Genomic DNA, 27,943 nt, shown 5'->3' on the forward strand with positions numbered 1-27,943 from the left:
AAGGGAGGAATGAAGAGTTCCGAAATTGTCAAAGGGTGGAATATATCGAAAAAGGCTGGGTACCACTGGTATAGGGTCCCACTGGTCAACAAAATTCTAATTTCAAGTCAATGGATGTTTCTACAATCTAGTACAGTGGTTCCCAAACCAGGGGTCGCTACCCCAAATTGGGTCGGAGTGAGAGTAGGTGGGGTCGCAAATAGGTCGTGGGGTCGCTGAGGTATGGTAGAGGATTGATGTACAAAACATCTAAGATTTGACAAACCATGTTAAATTTAGTAGTTTGTACCATGGCTTACTGTAAAACGGGCCCATAAACATCGTTCTATGCTTATGCTATAGAAAATGTAGGTGCCCAATGTGACATCACTGCTTGGTTTTAGCTTATTTAACTTAATACCACCACATGACCAAACTCAAAAGTCCAGTGAAAGTAGCTCTAAAGTTCATGAAAAATATATATATTGACCTGGGATCGCACTGGACACTTGAAAGTTGTCTTTGGGGTCGTCCCGAAAAAAGCTTGGGAACCCCTGATCTAGTATTTTCTTGACATCGTTGACTTTAATTGCTACCTGCGGCATATGCGTACTAAGAACAAACCAACGACATTTCTATACTAATCTTTTTCTATTTTGGCTTCGTCTTCCATTTTTTTTGACTGCGTTCCAACTCTCGCGCCAAATATATCTTCTTTATTCTCAGTTCTGAGAAGAATTAATTTACGCGGCTCATATATAGCTTACTGGTCAACGAAATTTTCAAGCTTAGTTTCCTCTCAAGAATTTCTGCTCTACTGTCTAGTATTCCTTGACAGTGCTGACTTGAATTGTTTCTAATCAGTGTAACCAGTGATGTACCGATGTATCGGCAATATCGGCAAATGTTTCGGTATCGGTATATATTTATCTTTTTGATATGATCCAGAGTGTTTTAAAAAATAAGTTGGAATACCAATGACCAAATTAATTTTTGCTTTTAGGGATCGTGAGCTATGAGCAATGCACGTCACCATCCCCATCGAGTTTGAACGGGAATAGGATTCTAACCTATTCTTAGCTATTTATAATTCAAACGATCAACTAGTTTGGATATTTTCTCTGCCAAATTTTTGTATTGACATTTTTAATAGTAATTATGAAGAAATATATCAATCGAATATTAGTGGATTTTATAATGCGTAAAATACAAAATAAGTCGTTATATTGACACAAAATCTTGCGCACGTAACTCAATGTATCAATTCGATAAACATTTATTTAATTTACCACCCTGGTAGCCAAACCTTATGATCAGGGATGGTCATAACCACTGACCATTTCGAACACCTTTCTAAAAATTTGGTCACTGAAATTTCAAATACATTGTAAAATCCCCCACATCAATACTATTCACTTTTCTAAAATCCAGGGACATAGAACTTAGACTTTGATAATGTTATTATTGTAAAGCAGTCATAAGGCATGTGCGATATAAATGAAATTGTGATTTTCTTGCTTCTAAGAAAAGAGACTTAATAAGCACTACGGTATATATACTTATTAATTGTGGTGTTAACTGACAAACACAAAAATAAAAGCAACTAGGCTCCCAGTTTCAAATCAAAGTAGAATCGAAGTCTTTATTAATTAACAGCATACGCACTTTTCGGCACTATTTTTAAATTCTAACTGTTTATCGTCAAGTGCAAGTGTATTTTAGTCATCGATATCGGTAAGCTAAATTCCGACACAATTATCTCTCTACACAGGTATTAAATATTGTGATTCCATCAATTTTAATTTTGTTTAACACAATTTTAGTAGTAGTTTTTTCGTAGATTTATTGCCGTGGCCGCCCAGACTATCTCGTAATATACGATAATAATTGCAACATATTATGGAATAATAAATTCAAAAACATCGACGTGTTATAGGTATTTCTTGTCGGCGCTGATTGAAATCCTTTTATGTCGGCTATAATTTATTGTCGCGACGCGCGATTACGATAAAACACAAAACATGATATAGGTATGTAAAATGTTTTCAATTAAAACGTGGACGGCGGCGCTAAGATCTGTGGGCGATATTCGATATTCTTATAAACACGAAAAACGATATTCGGAAGCCGCGATACTAATATTAAATTCAAATTGAACATCCCTGCATAATGAGTTTTCTAAGTTAACACCGAGATTACTAGCGTCAGTACACAATGCATCTAAATTAATTACCGCATCTGAATCCCAAACATCAATTTCTTATGTTGTATTATATCCCTTTTTCAATCTGAAATAATGTGTAGTATGAATAATGCTCAATGACTATTGTTTTAACCCGTCTGCCCTGCACACTTGAGGTAATAAATACATAGTATCGGAATATCGGCAATATTGGCCTTTTTTTAATATCAGTATCGGTATTGGCGACAAAAATGGTATCGTTACATCTCTAGACTGTAATCCACGTCACGGGCGTCTCCATACTAAGGACAAAACAATTAAAAATATTTCAGCTTTGTTTTCCAGTTTTTTTTACTCGGCCGTGTATCAACTGTCCTGCTTACTGCTATCTTCTACAATCTATGCGCTAGGGATAAATATATAACTCCTACGAGCCAGACAATCTATAGTCGATTGCAACTCTATCAGCATTTATCCCACTTTTGTTCTAGACCAGTGGATCTCAACTTTTTTTCTTTCTTGGCCCATTTTTGTTGCCCAAAAGTTCTTGTGGCCCATTCTACAAGAAAAATCAAGATCCATCTGCGAAAATGAACATTTAAACGTTTATAATTAAAATGTAAATTACTTCTCAGTAGCAGAAAACAGCATCTTCATTGATTGCTGCTACAATCAAAATTAACTATTGTGACATAAATAAAACGAGCAATTTTTAATAGTTCTGGGGACTAACTCAAAATCTTTCTCCGGCCCAGCAGTGGGCCATGGCCTACTGGTTGAGAACCAGTAGTCTAAACCTCGGTTTAAAAATAACAGGGAGTCTATATTACTTATCCGATTATTCATAGGGCTCTCGTAATAGGTAATATACCTTTATCGAAATAGTCTTATAAGATTTTTAATGTATGAAATACCTATACTGGAAATTCAAAGTTAGCTTAATTAGCGGAGACAAAATTCTCTACAAGACAAAATGGTTCTCTCGTAGTATGTGTACCAGGTTAGGGTTAGGCCATAGTTTTATTCCGATTTTCCTTATTTTAGGCGAGTTCGGGGACTGTCTGTGTTAGCCAAGTGAATATCCCCCTGCCCATAGGTTTCATTCCCTTTACACAACTTGATGTAATATAGGCGAACAAAATTAGTTACCTCCATAATGGTACACATACTTCTGAAGCGCCGACAGAATTGATCCTTTTCCAACTCTGAATAATATAAACTGCCTGATGCATCGCCCCATGCCTTCCTTTTATTCACCAAATTATCGTCATATCGAAACCAGACAAGTTCGGCGAAATATTTGATTGGTCATCACATTTTAATATTCAATGACGTTATTCGAACTAACCAATCAGATTATAGCATTTATTTAACCTTGGCCATGCATGTATGAACGGTCCATGGAACCTTTCGTCATCTATGGCCTCTTTATAAACTACACTATTCAAAAATACATTCATCCAAGTTTTTTCAGTTTTACGATGAATTTTCATTCATTTTACTGAAGTTTTCTACAGTGTACGGTTTCCGCTCAAATAATCTACCGTAAACGTATTTTTAAAAATAAACTGGCAAGTCAGCTTTAGCTATTTAGCAGTCTCGATATTGCGCTGATAAAAATAACTAAATTCTCGGCAGATTGCTGAGACATCGATGTATTTTACCAAAATGACAACATGTCAATAAATATATTTCATTACGTCGTGACTTTCAATTTAACTCATTTACATTTAACACCCGTTAGTTTGCATCAGAATAAAATCATTTTAGTTGCGATTTTGTTATAAAAATAGGACTTTGGGCGTTAACTTTTAGCTTGTGCTGATGGGCGATTTGCTTTGACAATAGCCTATAGTGATTAGTGCAACAACGCTACAGCAGTGATTCTCAAACTTTAAGCCGCGCCCCCTTTTTAGAATTAGTGAAGTCTCGCGTCCTCTTCAAAAGTAACTAGCTAACACAGTGGTTCCCAAACTTTTTAGAGTTGGTTGGGACCCACCATTTATTACCACAGCTTATGGCGACCCATCTCGTGATTTTCTAAAAAATAATTTTATTTTTGATAAATGAACACAAAAGACCTCTTCCAAAGTAAACCATAGTGTTATTCTTCAAAGGAAAATAAATCTAAATCCTGTCTAAATTTCGGGGAAACACGGTAAGAAGTGCATATGCTCATTCTTTGTGTAGCAAATTTTTGTTCCTTTGAAAAAATCGTAAAAAGGAAACTTTCACAGATTTGAATTTAAATTCAATTTAATTTCTTTTGTTTTATTGAAGATTTGCGTATTCGAGCCGCCACCGATCCTAATAACCAGTATAATTAATCAAAGCTTTCTACATCTTTTCACGGTGACCGTACTTTTGAACCCACGTGCATTTGAACCCATGCGTATATCCGCGGGTTCAATCTATACGCGGGTGGTAAAATCCATGGGTTAGGGTGAGTATGAGTTCAAATATCCGTAAAACAAAAAAAAAATTCTATAGGTGCAATAGTATGCAGGTGCAATTCTCATGGGGATTAAATGTACGTGGGTTGATATGTAATGGAACCCTTCTCACGACCCACTAAGATTCCTTTTGCGACCTACCAGTGGGTCACGGCCCATAGTTTGGGAACCGCCGAGCTAACAATAAGCTACAAATAACAGATAGTAAGGAGAAAGTATGTTTTATTCACAAAACTCGTTGAAAATGAAAGTAAATATCCAAAATAAGGCATGCAAGATCAAATCTAACAAATATTTTTAATTTTATCAGCTTCACGCCCCCTCAAAAATTGTCTACGCCCCCCCTTCTCGTTTTAGAACCACCAATCTAGTGATAAGTGCATACGACGGTGGTTCTCAATTTTCATCGTTAAATTCCTCCGTTCGCCCATTTTGTAACTCTTTATTCCTTTTCTATGTGCAAGTTATACTCCCACGTTTGTGCCATTTGAGTCAGGGGTGTGCAACTTGCGGCTCGCGGACCAAATGCGGCCAAAAAGGAAATATTGTGCGATCCTTGGAGAAGTGCCTATATTTTGTGTACTTCCGTAGTATGTACAACAAGATGGTGGACACCGGAACGTAGTATGTGTACCAGGTTAGGGTTAGGCTATAATTTCAGGTACAATTACTACGGGAGTCACTTGGCTAGTCCCCGAACTCGTATTTCGTAATAGAACTAATATAGGAAAAATTGGAATAAAATTATGGCCGAACCCTAACCTGGTACACATCTATGTTCAGTCGTCCAACATCTTGGTTGCCCCTCCCTCTAGACCAGTGTTTCCCAACCCAAGTCCGCGGTCTCAAATGATTCCGCAGAGCCTTTAAATGAGTCCGCAACGAGTCAGAATTTCACTGCTGGCCGCAAATGTTTTTGCGAAACTTAGTTAACTATTAGCCAAGTTAGGATTTGCGTTAGAATTAAAAAAAAACATAAAAAGTCAGTTTATCCACATGACATTAATCGCGTCAATAATTACTGGTTACTGAGTAGGGCTGGGCATATATTCGAATATTCAACTATTAGAATAGCACATTTACGCATCGAAAATTTGGTAACACGTGACGCGACAGGTCACTTGCGAGTCGCTTAAGCAAACGATTGGATTTCACAACTCACTTGTGGATTTCCGACGAAAACAAGAGTCTGTACACGCTTCAATAGATTCGTAGTAGGTGTTTTTCGCGAGTTCGAACAACGAGGAATAAATTATTTTTCTGGTAGGTGTAAATGGTGGCAACCCAAATTTTCTAAATTGAAAAGCGGTCCGCGACCGATTAAAAACGCTTTTTTAGACATTGCAAATCGCAAAATTTCGGGTGCTACCGTAGTATACGTACCAGGTCATTTCCTTTAGGATTCTCTGCTTTACTGTCTCCACATTAGTCATGTCGCACAGTAAGTACGCACAGTAGTAATGTCGAATTCACACAGATTTGTCGAAGTCACAAAAATTCGAATCAAATCAAGATGTAATCAGGCACTTTACCACGTATTTTTGCGTCCACGGATTGTCATGATATTTTTTGAGTAGTATTGCTCCTATTTCGTTAACACAACCACAGATTAAAAGAATCACAAATGTGGATGGATTGAATAATTTTGCAACAGAAAAAATCATCGAAAAATCGGCTCTTTAACGAGTGACGTATACGCGATGATTACTTCAGAAGTTGTTCGCGAGAATTTTAAGGCGATGAATATGTATTTTCGATTTACTAATATATATACTTTAAATATATTTTTAATAACTAATAAGTACTAAATTAAGTTGTACATTCTGGAAATTTATAGCAGATAGTAGGATTTTTCCTAACAGCGATAACAAATTCACAAGATCGCAAAAAATATGTATCAAAGCTGAATATAATCAGGCAATATATTCTCTCATTATTATGTTCGCATATGGCAGTGGAATTTAAAAAGAGTAATGCTTTTATCTTGTCGTAAGTCGACCCAACCGCGAGTTATCATGATGAACACAATTAAATTAAAATAGAAATACATTTTAAATTATCGTCGTTGTCATGGAATGAATACTGTGCGACAGAAAAATCCATTATACACCAAAAAAGTCGACTCTTTTAACAAAAGCGTAATTGCGGCGAATTTCCGATTTTGAAATTTCTGTTGTGTTTGGTTTTATTGCTTCTTCACACAGAGTACGGTTGCAATAAACGCACCTTGAGTCCGCAAAGGTTTTCGCCGGTGAGAAAATAGTCCGCGACCAAAAAAGGTTGGGAAACGCTGCTCTAGACACATCATCCCTGCTGTAAGAGCCGATGACTGAATAAAAATAACTACATTTTTATCAGATAAGACATTGATATAATTTACCAAAATAGTAACATGCAAACATAAATGCATAAATTTTTGCCTTCGATTCGTGACTTTCAATTTACCTCGTTTACATCCGTTAATCTATATCCCATTAAAAACATTAGAAGTTGCTTTTATGTTAACGTGCACTTTTGCAAGATGGGCGATTTGATTTGACAATAGCTATAACCTTATGATTAGTACAATAACCTCCAGTCAATCACGCCCAATTTCATTACGCAACACAGCTATTCGGAAAGAAATAAAGTTTATTGTCAAAATTTTCACGAAAATACATATTAAGGTAACAAGATAGAATGAATTTTGCCATCCTTTTCCGTGTTGAATCCTTTGTTTCTTTCCGTCGTGGTACTGTGAAAGAGGAAAAAAAGTAATGAATTTATGTTTTTATTAAAAGTTCTGTTTCGTTATTGCGATCACCCAGATTCAGATACATATCTTATGAATAAAATTACCTAAATCAATTGAGAAAAAATATCAGACATACAATCGCATTCGACGAGGGACGCTATATTTCTGTGTTACGCAGCAGATGATGCCATATAGCATGTTGGCCCTACCATTGGTTGCTCGGGTTGGATTAGGATTTACATATTTATCCCGGGAGAGAAAAGACGCCTCAATCATATGGCAAACCATGGCCTCTCGTCCGGTTACCAGTCCATGTCGGGTATGGGATTAGTTATTCAGTTATTTGATTTCGGAAGTATGGGCTTGATGGTGGAGGAAGTCATAACCGACCAGCGGTTACATAAACCACCGTACGACGGAGATCAGTTCATTTCGCACATATTCATCCCCACGGGGTTTGAACTTGCGAGCCGACTCAGGGTAATCAGAGGTGCGATGGCGAGCGTACCGCATTGCACGATGCGCCACACCGCCGAGATTAAGGACTAGACAAGGGATTTGAACCCGCTGTGCCATCATATTTACGTCTGGGTAATCCCTCAATGCAATATGTACTTTCTAAACCAGGGGTAGGCAAGGTTCGCAGACCGGGTCCCAATATTTTGCCCATTTAGACTGGCGGGCCATGTAAATATGAAGTGAAAGTTACATTTTACGGACAAACATTTTTAGTGTTACAAAAGCAAAAGTGATAAACGATGAGCCTCATGCCAAAACTCTATATGATCGCAATCCTACCACATTCCTTGAGCTATTTTTGTTAAAACAGCAAAATTTGGTTTTAGTTTGGTTGTAATAGCATCAGGCGCGTCTGACTGAATTACCCAACGGGCCGGATTTGGTCTGCGGGCCGTTGTTTGCACATGTCTGTTCTAAACGAATACAATAAAAATTCCGATTTGATTTCTTCCTACCTTGCAGGTTCCGCTGAATCCAAACCAGCCACCGTATCTATCTTCGCGGCCCATCCGGCTTCTTGAACTTTTTATTCCTGGGCTTTTCTTGGGGCAGAATCTGAACGAAAAAGTTGGAATAGTTCAACTATGTAAATACGGGATAACCCGGTAACTCCTCAAAAAGGTCATTTGAGGTCAGAGGTCATTTGGAGCATATTTTAGGCAGAACATAACTTTTGTACAAAGTGTCCTAGATCACTAAACTTCTGGGTACAGTCATACAAAAACAGAAGTTCAAGAGAGGAGTTATTTATTTTCGTGAAGTAATTAGGAAACTCATGGGCTGTGTGTTTTGAACTACGCTGTATGACAAAACTATATTTTGGCAGTATACTATGGGGAGTGGTTTGATACCAGACTCGTTCATAGTAAAACATGCACAACTAGTGATGAGCAGGCGATATACAGGGTTTTAATATTGTCCGTTAAAATTCCAATTTTGTCATGAAGTCAATTCTCGGTATTATATCTTAACCAGTTTTGTTTTATGTTATCTTAGTCAGTTCTTATTCAAGTTTTTTGAGGTTTCTTATTCAAACCTTATTTAAGTATTTTTTTTACTTGACTGGCTGCTTATCGAGAGTCTTGTATCAAGCAAATATGTGGAGTACTTTATAAAGAATAAATATATAAATCTTATCTTAATTAAAAAAAAAAGTTTATTTCTGAACAATGTGACTTAAGTTACTTTGGTTTTAGTGCGACATAGGGCTTCCTTATCTTAATCGCATTGCATCATTCTTCAGTTAGCGAATAATTTACTTATTTATTTACCGGCTTGCAAATCCCGCATTTATATCCAAACTGGATGCGAAATTGGTCACATTCTAGATTCCTCGCACACGGTAAACCGCAATCCCCTTCACACCGTTGTCTTTTCAGTGCTGGACAAACTGGGCAGCATCTGTAATAAAGAATTTTGAAGAATAAGTGAGAGTTTCACACTAATGAAGACTAAGGCTGGCTGCTCATCAATGCCATCTGGGCAAGGTCACCAATGGAAACTAGGATAGTTTGTGAGTGATGGGCTACCACTGTGGGGATGGTGTCCCAAGTGTAGCATTTTAGGGCTCATATTTATCATTCCAGTGGTATTTATAAGTGAAAACACCTGGTAAAATAACCTTATCAAGCAATGAAACTAGGGAAAGGGGGGGAAGATTTCCAGAAGGGAAAGTAAAATCTGTTTTGCGCCTAGCAATAAGGCTTCCTCTGAATGCTTTGTGACCCCCTTGGTGGGCAACGGGCTCCCGGTTGGGAACTGCTGACCTAACGGTTGAAGTGTTAAACTCAACTGTGTTGGAATGGCAGGTTCAACATCTAGGGTTCGAATCCCATGTTCACCACCTTGTACAAAGTGTAATTAACTTGATAGGCAAGTTAAGATCGTAAAGATTCTGTTTCCTCTATAAATAGCAGTTTCTTACATGTCGTTGGATGCTTTTATGGTGCTTTGTTTGGAGAGAAATTCGCGTATAATCGTTGTTTAAAAACTAATAAAATTAGGGGGTCAAGTTATTTTTTCAAGTGGTAGTTATCAAATCAACCAATCGAGATGTTTACTTAGTAACGACAAAGCATGAATATAACAAAAATACAAATGTGGTTATATTGTGTATTACCATAAAATCTTTCAAATTTTATGGAATTAGGGATAAATGCTATTCTATATTTGATCGATTCTGAGAATAAAAATATCCTTTTTTGCCCAGCAGTAACGATTTTGCCTATTACTTAGGAATTCTTGCTGACATTATCTTTTGTATTTATCAATAACTTGGTTAGAAGGCTTATATGCTTAGAAATGATTGCGATCGCATATTTTAAACTTTAAAATACTGTCAAAAACTACTAATAACCTTTCAAAAACCTCCATAAAACCCTCAGGCTGCCATGGTTTATCGCGTTCGTGATTTCGTGCGAGATTTGGTAGTTTTTAATTAGTCCTGTGGTTGGTTACGGATTTTTTGCGAAATACCGATCTAATGCTGTAGTGGAAATGAAACGTTCAACTGGTTAGCTATATCCCATACCTTGCCTACACTAGCGACTGTACTTGGGTTTACTTCCTATGACAAACTTATTCATAAAAGATTGGCTATCGTGAAACAGAAATAGTTTTGTAAACGGGAAACGCCGAAATCTTCAATAATTAAAAGCAGAATTAGATTCATCAAAATAATTTTCCCGTGATAGCCCACCAAACTAGTGTTTGCAAGAAGACACACACACACACACACACACACACACACACACACACACACGTAGAGACACTCACGTAGACCAGCGGTTCCCGAGCTTTTTGTTCACACGGCGTCAAATTATTAGGAAATAAATCTTACAGCGCACTCACACAAAAAAATGCTGCTTTTAAATAAAACTCAATTTTGTGATCGTTAAATTGTGTATTTTGCCTTTTACATTTGTAAACATGTAGGCCTTAGGAATAAAGGCGAAAGGTCAACTTTTTATCCTCATCTCGTATACACAACATTTAAAATGAGAAATGATAAAACAGTTTTAATAAATATAATATGTAAAAATATACGGCGCTCCAGAAGTGTGTGTACCGATATGGAGGTAACTAATTTTGTTCGCGTACTTCACATCAAGTTGTGTAAAGGGACTGAAACCGCTGGACAGGGGGTATATTCACTTGGCTAACACAGACAGTCCCCGAACTTGTAATGGAACTAAAATAAGAAAAATCGGAATAAAATTATAGCCCAACCCTAACCTGGTACACATATTACGGGAGTACCAAATATTCAATCATATTTTAGTTTTGTTCAGCTCAATTCTGGTAATTTTCGTGGCGCACTTAGCAACTTAACTTAGTAACTTAGCAACTCGCCGCGGCGTACCCTTTGGAAACCACTGACGCAGACATTGAGTGTAGAAGACCATTTAACAAAAAAGTCATCATATAACAAAAGTTCGACCCTGAGTTTCTAATGTGTCGCTTTTTGTTCCGAACAAGGTTTTTGACAGCAGTCACAAATAGAAAGATTACTCACGGACAAACAGAGTTGAAGACAGGAGTCTCTTTGTTTGGGCAAGTAACCGGAGGGCAGTTCGGATACGGATACGGACAGTCGCATGGTACCGCCTTCGAGTAGAAAATTAAACTCGCGAAAAGCAGCAAGACAGCGATCCACTTCATGTTTTATCCGGCTTAGGGTTGTACTGATCCGCCTTTACAATTCTGTGAAGAAGAAATTTCAAGTTCTTTGGTATATAGGTTGTCCATAAAGTTTTAAAAGGTTTTGAAATTAAAAACTTTTAAAAATTGGAATTGTAAAAGGACTTTATGGACACCATGCATAAGCCCTAAAGCAGGGGTCGGCAACCTACGGCCCACGGAGTGATATAATCCGGCCCGCGATGCTTCACTGAACAAAACAGTTGTTTTGACGATTATATTTCTTAGGTAACAGAATTTATTGTGAGACAGGTGTGGATTAGGTTTTATTATAATCTAACAAGTATAAAATTCAAAATTACCCCCTTAATAAGCATATAATTTACTTATAATTAGACAAATGGCAACACAACGCAGTGATGATGATGCTAAGGGTTCAATGACGCCGAAAATATGCAAATAGAATTTTTTAAGATGCTATGCAATGAGGAAATAAATCTATATTCTATTCGAGAGATGTATCACTGCTTGATTTTCATTATAAAAAGTATCATCCGTTCAGTTTGCGACCCGCCAATGACTTGCAATCCTTCATTTTGGCCCGCGAGCTACAAAAGGTTGCGCCCCCTCCCCCCCCCCCCCTAAAGCCTCCTTCCATGCACTGTATAAGTCAACCTTACCCGACCGGAAAGGGAATTTTGTTAAGCGGGGCGAATACAGAAAATATTGCTTGGCGTTCGGTGTGGTTGTACTAACATTGGTTATAGGTATTTCGTATTGTTATCAAAATGTGAAATTGAAAGTGCTAGATGCGATTACAATCAGCTAATAAAGGTCGTACATAAATCGGAAATTAAGTAGTCACACATAGCGAGGGAAGAATAGAGAGTCGCAAAATAGCCAAAGGAAGGAATATATTTCTTGACAGTACTGACTTGTTCCAAGTCTGTTTCGAGTGTCATAACGACAAAAAGTGTTTCAGCTTATTAATCTTCTGTTTTTTTACTTTACAGTGTGTCTACTCTCGGCCCTACTGCTATTTTCTCTAATATTCACTTTGAGGATAAATATACAGGGTGTCCATAAAGTCCCTTTACAATTCCAATTTTGTTATAAAGTCAGTTCTGAATATATCCTAACCAGGTTTTTACTTATCGATTTTAATCGGTAAGTATGTTGATAGGTATTTGTCTGTCTGTATGTCTGTCTGTTTGTCTGTTAGATGCACGCGATATCTCACGAAGGCGTGGTTGAATCTGCTCCAAATTATGCATGTGCATTCATCATATCTCGAAGCCTATTGATTTTGGATGAATTATGTCGTATAATTAGCGAGTTATTAATTAATTAGTGATGAAGAGATCTGGATTTTACAAAGCGAGAGCTTTTCGAGACGCGCTGAATGTGTGTGTGCGTATCAGATGCGCAAGTTTTCACGCTAGTGAGTCAGAGCGAAGGATACACACCGCTAGATCGTATCTCGTGATTAATCTTTAAGCATTGTCCATATCCATCTTGTAACTTTGACGTCGTCGCGATGCGCAAGTTTCCTTCGAGAAATTTTCCACGCTATTGAGTCAGAGCGAAAGATACACGCCGCGAGATCGTATCTCGTTACTTATAATTACTCCTTAAAGTTTAAGCAATGTCCATATCCCTCAATCAGGTTCGGGGTTGCAGAATTCCTCACCAAAATATCGCTAGGCTGTGTTTGAATAGCCGTCGCAACCTGTGTTAGCGCCGTTGTATTTGACACAAACTATAGGATTGGTAAATAGGCTATTGGCTGGAAACTAATCGAAACAATCCAGTTCGGATTTGCAGAATTTTTCGAATCGAAACCGCAGTTTCTGTTTTGGGGGATCCCCTAACTTTCGATCGATAAGTCTTCGGTCTCTGACCGATATTCTCGTTTTTTTATTCAGTGATTGTTTAATATTTTTACTTCATTAAACACATCTTTATAATTTAAATTTTTTTTGAAGTCAGTTCTCAAAATATCTTAACCAGGTTTGTTGTTTTTTAATCTTAATTGTTTAAGTATTTTTACTTCATTTAATACATCTTTGAAGGCCAAAAAGTATATGGTATCGATAAATTCCCTTTGCAGTTTGAAAAAATTTGAGACTTTATGGACACCCTATATATAGCTCCTAAGAAATTAGTAGTTGCTTGCAACTCTACCAGTATTTTCCCCTTTTAGATGGCGACCTTGTTTTTCAAAAACCTTGCGTAAATAAAACGGGGGGTCGAAATCACTTGTCTGATTATACATATTCGAGCTGTCGCAATAGATATTGTACCTATATCGTGAAAGTAGAGTCTCTGAGATTTTTCATGTATAGAATACCTATTTTTCAAATTTAAAGTTAGCTTAATAAGCGGAGACAAAATTCGGTACTCCTGAAGTATGCGCACCAAGATGTCGCATAACCTGAACCCTAACCTGGTACACAACCTGAGTTCAGGTTGTGCGCCATCTTTGTGCGCATACTTCAGGAGGGCCCAAAATTCTCTACAAGAAAAAATTAATAGTATTCTAACTCCCGAGTAATGTAAACGGCACTCCCGTAGTGTGTGTACCAGGTTAGGGTTAGGGCATAATTTTATTCCGATCTTCCTTATTTTAGTTCTATAGCAAGTTCGGGGACAGTCTTTCTTAGCCAAGTGAATACTCCCTGCTCATAGTAATTTTTTCCTTTACGCAACTTGATGTAAAATAGGCGAACAAAATTAGTTACATCCATAATGGTACACATACTTCTGGAGCGCCGACAAAATTGATACTATACTAACTCTGAATAATATAAACTGACTGATACACCACTTCAAGTCTCATTTTTATTCTTCCAATTATCGTCATACCGAAACCAGCTTAAATCTCACGTTCAAAGTATTTGATTATTCATCACATTTTAAAATACAATAACATCATTTGAACTAACCAATCAGATTATGGCATTTATTTATTCATGGTCATGTATGTATGAACGATGTATGAAACCTTTTGCCATCTATTTATAAACTATATTTATATTTTATATATATTTATATATTATATATTTATAAACCATCTTTTATAAACTACGCTCTGCCAAAACACATTCACAAACACACAGATTTTTAGCAATTACTGTAAATTTCCATTCATTTTACTGAAAGTTTTCTACAATATACAGTTTCCGATCAAATAATCTACCGTAATCGTATTTTTATAAATAAAATAACAATTCAGCTATTCAGCAGTGCTTATATAGCGATACATTCTTGTCATATTGCCAAGACATCGATGTAACGTAATTTACCGATATGGTAACATGCAAACATGTCAATAAACTTTTGCTCTCAAGTAGTAACTTTAAATTTAACTCATTGACATAATCTGCATCAGATTAAAATCAATACTGTTGTGTTTTGTTATGAAAATAGCTATCCGGATTTAAAATTTTAACTGCGATTTGATTGGACAACACAATGATCTAGTGTGGTGGTTTTCAAACTTTAAGCCACGCCCCCTTTTTAGAATTTGCGCCACAGAAGAAGTCGCGGCCCACTTCAATAATATCTAGCTAACAATAAGCTACAAATAACAGATAGTAAGGCGAAAGTATGTTTTATTCAAAAGTTCCGTCCCGCGGGCCGTAGGTTGCCGACCCCTGTCCTACAAGCTTCTCTTTCATACTGCTTTGGTAAGGCATTTTCATCAAAAAGCGACTGCAAACTACTAGAATGCCTGATCAAATCCCTGTAATTTCCCTAGTCATTTTTGGACACGTAGTGGACATAACGATCGTTTCAAAATTTTGTTTTTATTGTTATTTGTCTCCATCATTTTTAAAAAAATCGCTTTTTTTTCGAATACTGGACCAATTGCTTTGAAATTTTCAGTGGTTGGAAGATAAAATTTTCCCCCAGAAGGCTATTATATTTATTCATTTTAAATATTTCTGTTAGCTCTGTGAGATTTGTTTTTTTTGCAATGACGTCATTAAAAGTTCCGCGGACATCGGACGCCATTTTGTGTCCTACTGTACTGCTTCGCTTGGTGTAAATATATTTGTAGACTGTGATCTGACTGTACGGTAAACCGTACTGTACTGCGAACAGACCTGTCCATATATTTGGGCGTAGCTCTCTTGTTAACTCCTATATTTGAAAGCACCGCTAACTCGTCGATTCCATTACGTAACTCATCTATTGAGAATAAGATAAAGTTTATTGTCAATTTTCTAAATTTTTCATGAAATTGTTTATTGAGGTAACACGATAGAATGAGATTTGTCTTCTTTTTTTTCCTGTTCACTCATCATACACGTGTTGTTGTTATGTTGAATCCTTTATTTCTTCCCGTAAGAGTACTATGAAAGATAATAAAAAGTAGTGAATTTTTATTTTAATGAAAATTTCTGTTTCGTTATTGCGCCCATCCAGATTCAGGTACGTGTCTTATAAATAAAATTAAATCTTTGGGGAAAAATAACAGACATACAATCGCAATTGACGACGGGCCACGAAAGGCTATCAAGTTATAATGTTAGCGATAATGTCACTATATGTCGGCGATGTATATGTACTAATATGAAGATAACTAATTTTGTTCGCCTTTTTTACATCAAGTTGTGCAACATACTGAAACCTATGGGCAGTGGTTATATTCACTTTGTTAACACAGACAGTAATAGAATAAAATTTGAGAAAGTCGGATTTGAAATTATGGCCTAACCCTGACCTGGCACACAAACTACGGGATTAGCCGGAAATCTATGTGTTCCGCAGCAGATGACGTCAGATTTTGACCCTATCGTAGTTTGCAGATCTCCGGTTAAGATAGGATTTACATATTTATCCCGGAAGAGAGGAAAGCCTCTAAGACGGCTTAATCGTATGGCGGACCACGGCCCCTCGTCCGGTCACCAGTCCATGCCGGGCATGGGATTAGTCATTTGTCTGAGATGCATAATGCATAGACTTTGATGGTGGGGGAAGCTGTGACCGACCAGCGGTTACGTGAACCACCCTGCGGCAGCATCAAATTTGTATAATTCGTAACTTCTCAAAAATACGAATCAAAACTAAATATAATGAGGCAGTTTGAAACACTATTTTATGGCCGTGGATTGCCGTCATATTTTGTGTTAATGTTCTTATTTTGTCGACGCAATCGCAGGCTACATTCAACACACAACTAAATTAATAAAGCAAGACAATATAAATAGACTCGGAATAAGCGTCAATTGAATCCTTTGCGCAACTGCATAATTATTACCCGACAACATAACATAACAGAAAAATATTATTCTTCGAAAATCTGGCATTTTTTGCGAGTGGCCTGCCTAATTGCGGCGATAGTTTCATGGAAATTTCCGGATTTTCCCGATTTGCAGCCCAATTTGGTAATTATGGACGGCGCCCTTAAACGTATATCAACCCACGTCTTATCGAACCTTGCTTTATTACATTTTGTGTCGGGTTAATACGCAAAATTCTAGTTAACACCTAGCCAACACCACCGCCTCCGCTCAAAATAAAAAGAAGAAGAAATAATCCACTTACGGTTTTAAGATGAGGGCTAGTAATGCAGATTCCGCTGATAATTCAAATTCCTAAATCATTTTTAACCCAAACCGCAACTGGATAATTACTAATTTATTATTTCAGAACGCGCTGTTTTATCAAAGTTTGCATTAGTGGCGAGGGCTTTGTACAAAAGATCCGTATTTCACAAGCCTTCGGATACAGAAATCATAAACGAGTCTATCCTTCACGATTAACCGATTTTTAAGAGGTAGGCATATTTTCAAGATCTCTCATTGTTCCGATCATTCAGCTGAAGTTATAAAACTTTTTATTGCTTTTATGTGACTCGTGTATCGTGTGCCAAAACATTAATTACATTATCACAAGTACGGTTGCCCTCCCTCCATTAATCCCTATGCGCTTGGCGGACAGCGTAATAAGCTAACCCAATGGTTATTTTGATCCATTATTAATCCATCGAAACAAGGTGTATTGTAAAAAGCGTTGCCAGTAATATAAATAATACGGACGCTCCCGCTTTCCTCAAAGCCTGAATGCTTTGCGGGCCGCACGGAATTCCTTGGCGGGCCGCAGGTTTGTCACCTCTGTTCTTAACGAATGCAATATAAAATACAGATTTGATTTCTTCTTACCTGACAAGTCCCGCAGAATTTAAACCAGTTACCGTATCCGTATCTACAGACCAATCCTTTTTCGCAATCCACATGGCATGATCCACATTTATCACCTAGTCTCCCTGGGCATATAGTTGGGCAGCATCTGAACGAGAAAATTGGTCAGTACTACTCTCTAAATCGGACACGGGCCGCGGGCAAAATCCGGCCTGTTGAATAATTCAATCTGGCTCGCCTGATGCTGCCACCACCAACTAAAGCCAAGGTTTGATGTTTTAACCAGAAATAGCTTAGGGACTTTGCTGAGATTTCGATTAAATTTAAAGCACGAGGCTTAAATATTTTCCACGTTTGCTTCTGTAACACTTTATACATTGTTCATAAAAGAGAACTTTTTACGTCACACTTACATGGGCCGTCAGTCTAGGTGGACAAAATTCATGGATCTTGCGACAAAAACCGTGCCCACCCCTGCTCTAAATACAGGGTAACCTGGTAACCCCCAGTAATTTAAACCAGTTCATTTGGGTCATATTTTAGACAAAGCATAACTCATTCATAAGCGTCTAAGATTACCTCAACTTTCTGGTACAATCATTCACAAACAGAAGTTCAAGTGTTAAATCAATTTTCGGTGCTCCCGAAGTATGCGAACCAAGATGGCGGACATCGGAACGTAACTTGGGTAACAGGTTAGGGTTAGGCGATAATTTTTTTCCAATTTTTTTTATTTTAGTCCTATTATCAGTTCGAAGACTAGCCAAGAGCCTCCCGTAGTATTTATACCTAAAATTATGGCCTAACCCTAACCTAGTACACATATTACATTCCGATGTCCGCCATCATGGTTCGCATACTTCGGGAGCCCCCAATTTTCTTTATTTCCGTGGAAGTGAGTGATTAATCAATTTATGGGTTGTGTTTTTCGGACCACACTGTATTACAAAACTATATTTTACTAGTAAATAGTTGATATAGGAAGTGGTTTGATATCAGTTTCATTCATAGTAAAACATGCAAAACCAGTTAAAGCAAGGGATGTACAGGGTGTTTATAAAGTCCCGTTACAATTCTAATTTTGTTATGAAGTTAGTTCTCAATATATCTTAACCAGATGTATTTTATTTTTTTCAGTAATTATTGAACTTTTTTTTCACTTCATTCAATGCACTTGTGAAGGCCAATATCTTAACCAGGTTAAGTTTGTATTAATCACCGTTTATTCAAGTTTTTTTTTTTTTTTTTCATTTAATGAATCTGTAAGGGCCAACAGACCATATTTGGAATCGATAAATTCCCTTTGCAATTCAAAAAAACAATTCCCAGAGTTCATGAACACCATGTGACTAACGGAAAGATTTCGCTCCTTCTATAATGAGGTAGCTTTTTACCTATTAGCTGATGCTTGTGTGAAAACTTGTTCGGAGCGAAGGATGCGTCACATAGAAAAATATACAACTTTTGTATATCGTTCGTTATCTTAATCTAATTAATATTATTAAGAATCTAGGAATTTCCAGGGAGATGGCGGTCCGGAAAACGTGAATTTTCAAGTCTTGAGTGCTTAATAAGCGTTCTAAGCTACGAGAAATTGCTATGTTGGATAAAGAAAAATGCTTTTTTTACATTTCAAAAAAGGGAGGGGGGGTTCGACCCCGGGCTTCACTTCACACTGTTTATTCACTAATATACCGTATTAGAATACAGATAGGAGGTACTCACCCACAGACAGGCATTTGCGGCTCTCCGTTTACACAACCTATCTTAGGACATGCCAATGGCGACGGACATGGTACGCATGATAAGCCACTGGCATAGGTTAGACTCGCTATCAGTAAAAGAATTACAACAGACTTCATACTTGTTTTCGTTGTAATGTAAGATTTATTTACATCAATATCTAGGATAGAAAAAAAAATTTAATGTGCGTTTCTCAGAAAAAATCGGAACACAATATTTCTATTATCCGCGAGAAGGCGCTAAAAGTCGTGGATTCGTTTACGTAATCTAAACTTGGACCTCCTGAATTATTCGCACTAAGACGGCGCACAACTTGAACTCAGATTGTGTACCAGGTTAAGGTTCAGGTTATGCGACATCTTGGTGGGCATACTTCAGGAACACCCTAAAAATTTTTACTTCTACCTTCTACTTTATTTAAACTATTTTTCAATGCGGCGCAAAAAATATTTTGAATGCTATCCTTCAAAAAAAAATTGCCGACTTCTGCTCAAAGAGATCTCTATTATCTGGAAAAATTGTGAAATTTCCCTACAACTACATACAAAATTTAAATAAAAATTTAGATTAGTGGTCCTTGCAGAAAAGACTTACGTCCACTCCTGCGCAAGGAGATCCCGATTTTCGGGAAAAGTTGTGAAAATTTCTTACAGCTACATACAAAATTTAGATTAAAATTTAAGTTGACATTTGTTAAAGATATTTAAACCATATATGGATGAAATAAAAATGATGTTTTAAATTTTAACTGAAGATAACTAACTATATGATATGGTTCTTTGAAACATTTACCGACTTCTCCCAATGCGGCCCTTTTCACAAAAGATTTTTCTCAACGCGGTCAAACAATTTTGCCCGCCTCATTCGCAAGGTGCTTCTCGAAAGTATTCAGGACACCTTTGATTTCTCTCCTTTTATGCGTTTCCCTAAATTTCGCCAAGTCATAATGATTTATAATTGCAGCTTCCGAAACTAAACTGAGAGTATTAAATACTCGTTTTTAATAAAAAAAAACTAATTCGGTTTCATTACGCGATTTAAATTGGATAAAGACTTCGGCGAACGTCGGACAGACCATAGGGACGCGCTTTTTTTGGTACACCCGAAGTATGTGAACCAAGATGGCCGACACCGGAACGTAGTATGTGTACCAGGTTAGAGTTAGGCTATAATTTTATTTCAATTTCCCTTTTTTTTAGTTCTATTACGAGTTCGGGGACTAGCCAAGTGACTCCTGTAGTATTTGTACCTGAAATTATGGCCTAACCCTAACCTGGTAAACATACTACGTCCGGTGTCCGTCATCTTGGTTCACATACTTCGGAAGTACCAAAATTTCTATAGTTCCATGATTATTATCCTGTGCTTGTTCAAAGTATTTTTTTGCGAAGTTGTGAACATGATTTGTTTTAATTTCAGTCACTTATAAGTAGAACCGAGACTGCTATTCTGCAGAGCCTGATTGATAGCCAATCTGCTAAAATCAGTCACATGGAAAGAAAATCGAAATTGACATTTTTCGATGACTGGCCATAGATATTACATTGTTATTGAGAAGAAAGTGAATATTAAAATTTTAAATATTTAATTGCCGACTCGCGTCCTTTTATGGACTCATTTCTTGTAACAATCTTAAATTAATTTCGTCAAAATATGAGTCGTTTACCGTCGTAATATGAAATAATAAGGAAACGAGAAGCATTGACTAATCTTCTTGTTGATCGATTAGAATAGGGGCGTGGCCATTAGAATACTTTCAACCAATGAGAAAGTATTAAGCATAACATCGTATTAGTGCGTTGTATTGTGGTTATTTTTTGAAGTCATAGAAAGTCATAGAAAAAATACAGTAAATTAGTAGAAATAAATTAAAGCTGTATTTAAGTGATTTTAATAGGTTATGCTTTTAAACAAAATTCCGCGTTTGCAACAAGAGGGGCGTGGTTAAAAATACTCTCAACCAATTAGAAAGTATGAAGCACAAAACCGTGTTAGTGCATTGCAGTGTGGGAATTTTTTAGCCATCAAGACATGAGAAAAATACGATGAATTAATAGGAATAAAATTAAAGCGATTTTCAAGTGAATTTAATCGGTTTTGGTTTTAAACAAAATTTCGCTTTTGCAGCATGACTTTCAAGTTTTTGCTAGTTTGTTATTAACAGATTAAAAATGGCGATTTCGATTTTGTAAACGTAAACACGTATTTTGAAACCGCCCATTCGTTGTTGTTTTTAATCTTAAGTCTTTCCATTGGTAGCTCATAGTAAACTGGACATTTAAAACCTTAATTTTCGCCCGGACTGGGGGACATGCCTGTTCTGTCATGATTATTACAAAGACCATGTGCGCGATGGCTTAGCGCAAGGATGTGCGACATTTAATACAAGCGGACCACATACAAATAACCGGATGAAACCGCAGGCCTCAACTTTATTCAACATAGGCTTTCTAGTAGTTGTAGACTCAAAAAAATTATGGCGTAGCCATAAATTATCAAAGTGGTGATTCTAAAATTTCTAATCTTGCCCAATCTTGTCCAAGACTTGTTCCAAGCAAACCAATGTGTGTCGAAGCGTTCAAGAATTATCCTCCGCTTGGTCGTTTCGCCGTCCGCGACATGCGACAGACTGTTGCTGTTTGAGTCAGCAAGGAAACTACCAAAAAGGCCGGGAATGTGAAAGAAACCAAGGCAGCAGCTAAGGACAATAAAAAAACAGGAGCAAAGAAGTGACTGGAAGCATCTCGCCCCCCATCAACAGCCTAAACCTAAAAAAGTCTCACCCAATTGTTAATTGCCCAAGACCGTATCAGCTAGCGGGCAAGGCCGAAGCGTACGTTTTCAAGAGTCTGAAGGTCAAAAAAGCGTTTTAGATACGAAAAATTGCTATGATTGATACAGGAAAATGCATTTTTTCACCTTTCAAACGAGGAGCATTTTCAAAAGTAATCACTTCATGCTCGTGAAAGTTCCAACAAGAGATGGGATTTTTTGAAGTTGATTTTGGATATTTTATATTTACTTTGTTGTCTACAGGTTACGTCTTTGTGGCAGCTGATTACTCTCAATTAGAAATCCGGATTTTTGCTCATCTATCCCGAGACGAAAAACTTCTCCGGATTTTGAACACTGAATCCGGTGATGTTTTTAAAATGATCGCAGCACAATGGAAGGGTATAGAGGTCGACTCGGTTAGCGCAGAAGAAAGGCAGAGAGCGAAGCAGATTTGTTATGGTGAAAATTATTTCATAAAACATTGATCTTAATAATGATATAAACCTTGTGCATCCTTGTGAATTAATGGGCGCTGTCAATATTGTTTTCCATTATCGCCCGGTAAAATCCGGCCTTAATTGGGACATAAGTTTTTTTTTTTATTTTGCATGTGCAGTTTCATTTTATTTTGCATGTGCATTCATCATATCTCGGACCAGAAGCTTATTGATTTTGGATGAATTATGTCGTATAATTAGCGAGTTATCAATTAATTAGTGATGGGACACAAGGTGTCACTATGGAGTAAGAGCGCTGTTTTGGGATCCCCTAACTTTCGATCGATAAGTCTTCGGTCTCTGACCGATATTCTCGTTTAAATTTCAGTCCTAATTGTTTTTAAATTCTATTCGCAGGCATGTTGTACGGCATTGGAGCAAAAGCGTTGTCCCAACAGCTAGATATTGATGAGAAGTCGGCAGAACAATTCATGGAATCTTTCCTGAGATCGTTTCCTGCTGTCAAAGCGTACATTAGAACATTGGTGAAAGAGTGTGCTGAAAAGGTGGGCAAACGCGAGTTTTGTTTTCTGGCTGTGAAAATAAGGGCTCTATCTCCGAGCCATTTTAAAAACGTCTTCGACCCTCTGTTGATAATGTGCGAGTGACACAACTGCGGTAGGTTAACACTAGACAGGTAACACAATCAATTATTAAAGGCGTTTATTCGACAATGCATCAACACTCTCGACTCCGGAGAATTCATAATTTCGACTCCCGGAAAGTTGGAAAATAGGACTTCGGCTCCGAATTAAATCCTTCTAAAACCATGCCATACTCCGATTTTGTCGTAACTTTTTTTTAAACCATGGTCGCTGGGTCACGGTTGAAAATGCGGATTGTAGATTCGCTAGCCGGTACTCCCGTAGTTGTGTTCCAGATAGGGTTGAGCCATAATTTTATTCCCTGTTTTAGTTCTATTATGAGTTCGGAGACTGTCTGTGTTTGCCAAGTGAATATAGTCCCTGCCATAAGTTTTAGTCCTTTTACACAACCTGATGTAAAATAGGCGAACAAAATTAGTTACCTCCATATTGGTACACATACTCCTGGAGCGCCCGCTAGCCATTAAATGGGTGACTGATTTGCAAATGTATTCTTGTTAGAAAAGTTGGCGTGATTCCAATTTTAGTTTTGAGTCTATTTGAGATCATATTCCTATAGGCATTAGCTTTGGAGATGTCATATTATTGAAAACAAATCTGATCGTTAAGGGATATGGATAAAAACATATTCCGTTTTTTGGCGCTCCTGAAGTATACGTCCCAAGATGACGTGAACCGGAACGTAGTATGTGTACCAGGTTAGGGTTAGGCCATAATTTTAGGTACAAATACTACAGGAGTCACTTAGCTAGTCTTCGAACTAGTAATAGAACTAAAATAAGTAAAATTGGAATAAAATCATGGCCTGACTCTAACTTGGTGCACATACTACGTTCCGGTACGCATACCTCAGCAGTACCCGTTTTTTAATTAACACTGTTTTCTTCTTTTAATGAGTAAACTTCTATTTTTTCCAATCTTTTTTCCAGGGTTACGTTAAAACCCTACTTAATCGTCGTCGCTACCTACCTTCCATCACTGACACCAACATGTCCGTGAGATCTCAGGCAGAGAGACAAGCTGTCAATACCACGGTTCAAGGGTCAGCTGCTGACGTCATCAAGAAAGCTACTGTGAGGATGCATCGTACTATGAGAAAAAAATGGAATATAGTGATCGGGTATGCTGGCAATTTTTTAATTTTATTTTTATTTTCAAAATCTATTTCAGACCTGGGCTATAACTGAATAATCTATAAAACGGTATAGTGAATGCGGTGGGGTGTGGCGCGTCGTGCTAAGCGATAAGAATACGCTCGCCACCGCACCTCTGATTAGCAGGTTCGAATCGAATCATGTACGAAAGGATTGCTAGACTACTCGCCGCCGTAGGGTGGTTCACGTCAGCGCTGTTCGGTTACGGCTTCTCCACCATCAAGTCCGTGCATCTGAAAAAAAAACTAGCTAACTAATACCATACACGATATGGACTGGTAACCGGACGAGAAGCCATGGTTCGTTATATTATTAAGCCGCCTTATAGGCTTTTCTCTTTCCCGGGACAAATATGTAAATCCTATCCTAAATGCTACTATGTACATTCGAGGAACTAGCCATTCGTTCATATACATTGTTCTTGAATCTTCTTCATCATGTCGATTCACTAGAAAGTTCGAGGCTGGCCATACTACCTATATCGATATATTATGAGATCTAGATTTATTAGGGTCATCTTACCTGCGATATCAACATATTCAGAGTTAAGCACACTAGCCACTAGTCTACAGGGCTATCTACTAGGCCGGAGTTCAGATCTTGCAACCGAGCTGTAGTTTGCCGTCTTGTTGAGTCCTTTCATCAGTTTCCCTTTCACTGGATTAAAATGAATCCTATTTTATTTCAGGCAGCAAAGCCATCGATTGACGTCATCAAATCGTCATAAATTTCATGACGTCACTCATCCGGGATGTTACCTAGTTTTACATCTTCATGACGAACTCATGTTCGAAGTTCGTAGTGATATTTTACCGGAAGTTGCGTCACTAGTGCAGTCATGCATGGAGAAATCTGTGAAATTAAATGTTAGGCTGCCAATAAAGCTGTCAAGCGGGGAATCATGGGGTAGTTTGAAAGAATACATCCCGCCCAAAGCATAATTTGTACAGCTGTGATATTTGAGGCGTTTAATTTGAAGATGTAAAAAAGATTCTACCAACATTGTCACCGTCAGATGACAGCAAAGAGACCTGAAAATACTGACTAATTCAGGGCTGGGTATGGCTAATCGGTTAACCGGTTAATGTTACCTGGCCCTGCCATACATCAAAAATAACAGTATTGAAATTGGCTGTCTTTTGGTAACTGATCGATTAGAATATCTGCTCTGCCATTCGAAAACTACTTATTTATATTCTGTGAATATTTATCGCCTATCGGGATCCTCTGATGTAACGCGCCTTTACCAATGATTTAAAATGAATTAGAAAATTAGCACTTGATTCCTCAACTCATTTGTGTTATTTGTCTGTATGTTAATAGTAAACATAACTATTTATTGAATTAGAACCATGGGTGTGCAACCTGCGGCCCGCGGGCCAAATGCGTATAAATTGTGTGGCCCGCGGAGAAGTGTCTATTTCGAGTAGTTTGCGGCCCGCAAAACTAGTTTTTTAATGCAGTTTAATCTTAGTTTAATTAACCCATTTGCGTTGCAAAGCATATACCCGAGTCAAATTTATTATCTATGACGTTACAATGCCCTAACAACTAGCTTCTTTGATACCACGTAAACATTATTTAATTATTTACCTGCGATACTGTTTAATGAATTTAAACCATACTTGATCATAAATTAAATCCTTATAGATATTGGAAAAAATTGAGTACCTGATGTCGTATTCAGCGAGAACATCTGCTTTGCTATCAGGGGTGTACTCAAGGGGGTGATGGTCGGAATCCGCCCCTTTCGAATGTAAAAAACGACAACATTTTTCTGTATCTTAAATAGCAATTTTTCGTAGTTTGAAACGCTTTTTATGCCCTCAAGACTTCTGAAATTCCACGTTTACGGCCTCCGACAGGTTTTGCTACCTGGCGGTCTAACTTTCAGACCCCTCTTTGAAAATTCCTGACATCTCTGTTCGCTATGAATTCCACATTTTATGCTCACCCCAATTCGGACCGAACCGTGCACTCAATTTAACTCTCTGACTGATTTTCAAGCCCGAACTACGTAATATGTTCGAAGCTGCCTGTGTAGATGATGATTTAGTTTGTCTGTCTTCTGCTAATATTTAACAATGCAATACATGTTTATTTATCTCACTGTGTTGTTCCGATCATATACTTTTTGTTTGTTAAGTATATTTCACTGCCATTGTAAAGTTTTTTGCAATAAAAAACATCAAAAATAGTTGTGTTGCCAGTATTTTCCATCCTTATGCATCCTCGGTAAACTCTATTACTGATATGACAAACCATTGTCCCAAAGTATGTGAACCAAGATGGCGGACACCAGAACGTAGTATGTGTACCAGGTTAGGCCATAATTTATTCCAATTTTCCTTATTTTAGTCCTATCACGAGTTCGCGGACTAGCCAAGTGACTCCCGTAGTATTTGTACCAGACATTATGGCCTAATCTGGTGCACATACTACGTTCCTGGGTTCACGTGCTTTGGGATTCCCGATTTGTCTACCTGTCTCTCCTATCCTCGGTAAACTCTATTACTGATATGACAAACCATTGTCCCAAAGTATGTGAACCAAGATGGCGGACACCAGAACGTAGTATGTGTACCAGGTTAGGCCATAATTTATTCCAATTTTCCTTATTTTAGTCCTATCACGAGTTCGCGGACTAGCCAAGTGACTCCCGTAGTATTTGTACCAGACATTATGGCCTAATCTGGTGCACATACTACGTTCCTGGGTTCACGTGCTTTGGGATTCCCGATTTGTCTACCTGTCGCTATTAATGGACGTGAAAAAAAGTTTGTATTGTCACGAATAATCGATATATCCTCGGGGATAGCGTTGATCCAGTCATGTCCATGCTGAAAACGAACAATATGAGTTTCAAATAAAAATATTTGCTGATCTTGGACTATTTTATCATCGTGATCAATCAATGCCTTTGTTTGGGGAATAGCAATAGCCGGGAATCACGCATAATACAGTTTATCCACCTGCCGTTATTAATAGAGAGGTGACTATTGTTCATTTGAACGATCGAGTCGATATTATCGAACATTTATGCACTGTGTATCCTTAAGAGCCTAATCGTCGGAAAATAGTCAGTTCGTACGTTCGTAAGCAAATCAGCGTGGTGGTTAAAGCGTAACTGTGCTGACATTGTAATTTAAAATCTTGGGTTCAAATCCATGCGGAACCGGAAGGAATTAGGGGTTCTTTTGTACAAAATCCCCGCCATTAATGCAAAAATGTGAGATTCGAGAAAAACATCCCCGCCACGTTTGAAAATACCAGACTATCCAGTTCGAGTTAGAAACTATTTGAAAATATGAATTTTCAGCGCAATCTGCATTCATAATCCTAACTAGTTAATTACTGATTTTCTTATTTTGATCTCTGCCGGTTTTTTTGGCGAGGGTTTGTAAAATAGATCCGGCTCAAACACCCACTTCATTATTACAATCCTGATAAAGAACACCGCACACTCGTTTGAAGAATACGATTTGAACAACGAAGATTCCCTGTTTTCTAGGGC

The 27,943-nt window shown here is 37.6% G+C and overlaps 3 protein-coding genes and 1 long non-coding RNA gene across 4 annotated transcripts in view; 2 read left to right on the forward strand and 2 right to left on the reverse strand.

Annotated features, from left to right (window-relative positions):
* LOC120345594 (DNA polymerase theta-like) overlaps window positions 1-26,657 on the forward strand; it is a 61,973-nt gene extending 35,316 nt beyond the window's left edge. The window contains exons 29-32 of the mRNA XM_078115021.1: window positions 22,435-22,632; window positions 23,028-23,176; window positions 24,205-24,395; window positions 25,118-26,657. Of these exons, the coding sequence (XP_077971147.1) occupies window positions 22,435-22,632; window positions 23,028-23,176; window positions 24,205-24,395; window positions 25,118-25,370 (791 nt within the window). The 3' untranslated portion in view covers window positions 25,371-26,657. The remainder of the gene's footprint in view (window positions 1-22,434; window positions 22,633-23,027; window positions 23,177-24,204; window positions 24,396-25,117) is intronic.
* LOC120346425 (uncharacterized) overlaps window positions 1-27,943 on the forward strand; it is a 200,558-nt gene that overhangs the window by 147,476 nt on the left and 25,139 nt on the right. The gene's annotated exons all lie outside the window — the stretch shown is intronic.
* On the reverse strand, window positions 7,315-11,653 carry LOC120346686 (uncharacterized). Its single transcript, XM_078115022.1, has 4 exons — window positions 11,382-11,653; window positions 9,139-9,268; window positions 8,323-8,422; window positions 7,315-7,348 (listed from the first exon to the last, which is right to left on the reverse strand). The coding sequence occupies exons 1-3, from the start codon at window positions 11,525-11,527 to the stop codon at window positions 8,360-8,362; spliced, it is 339 nt and encodes a 112-aa protein (XP_077971148.1). The 5' UTR covers window positions 11,528-11,653; the 3' UTR covers window positions 7,315-7,348; window positions 8,323-8,359.
* Window positions 15,481-19,923, reverse strand: LOC120346685 (uncharacterized). Its single transcript, XR_013477570.1, has 3 exons — window positions 19,381-19,923; window positions 17,677-17,803; window positions 15,481-15,864 (listed from the first exon to the last, which is right to left on the reverse strand). It is a non-coding gene; the product is annotated as an uncharacterized LOC120346685 (long non-coding RNA).

Source organism: Styela clava, chromosome 8 (assembly GCF_964204865.1).
Source record: "Styela clava chromosome 8, kaStyClav1.hap1.2, whole genome shotgun sequence".
Taxonomy (NCBI): domain Eukaryota; kingdom Metazoa; phylum Chordata; class Ascidiacea; order Stolidobranchia; family Styelidae; genus Styela; species Styela clava.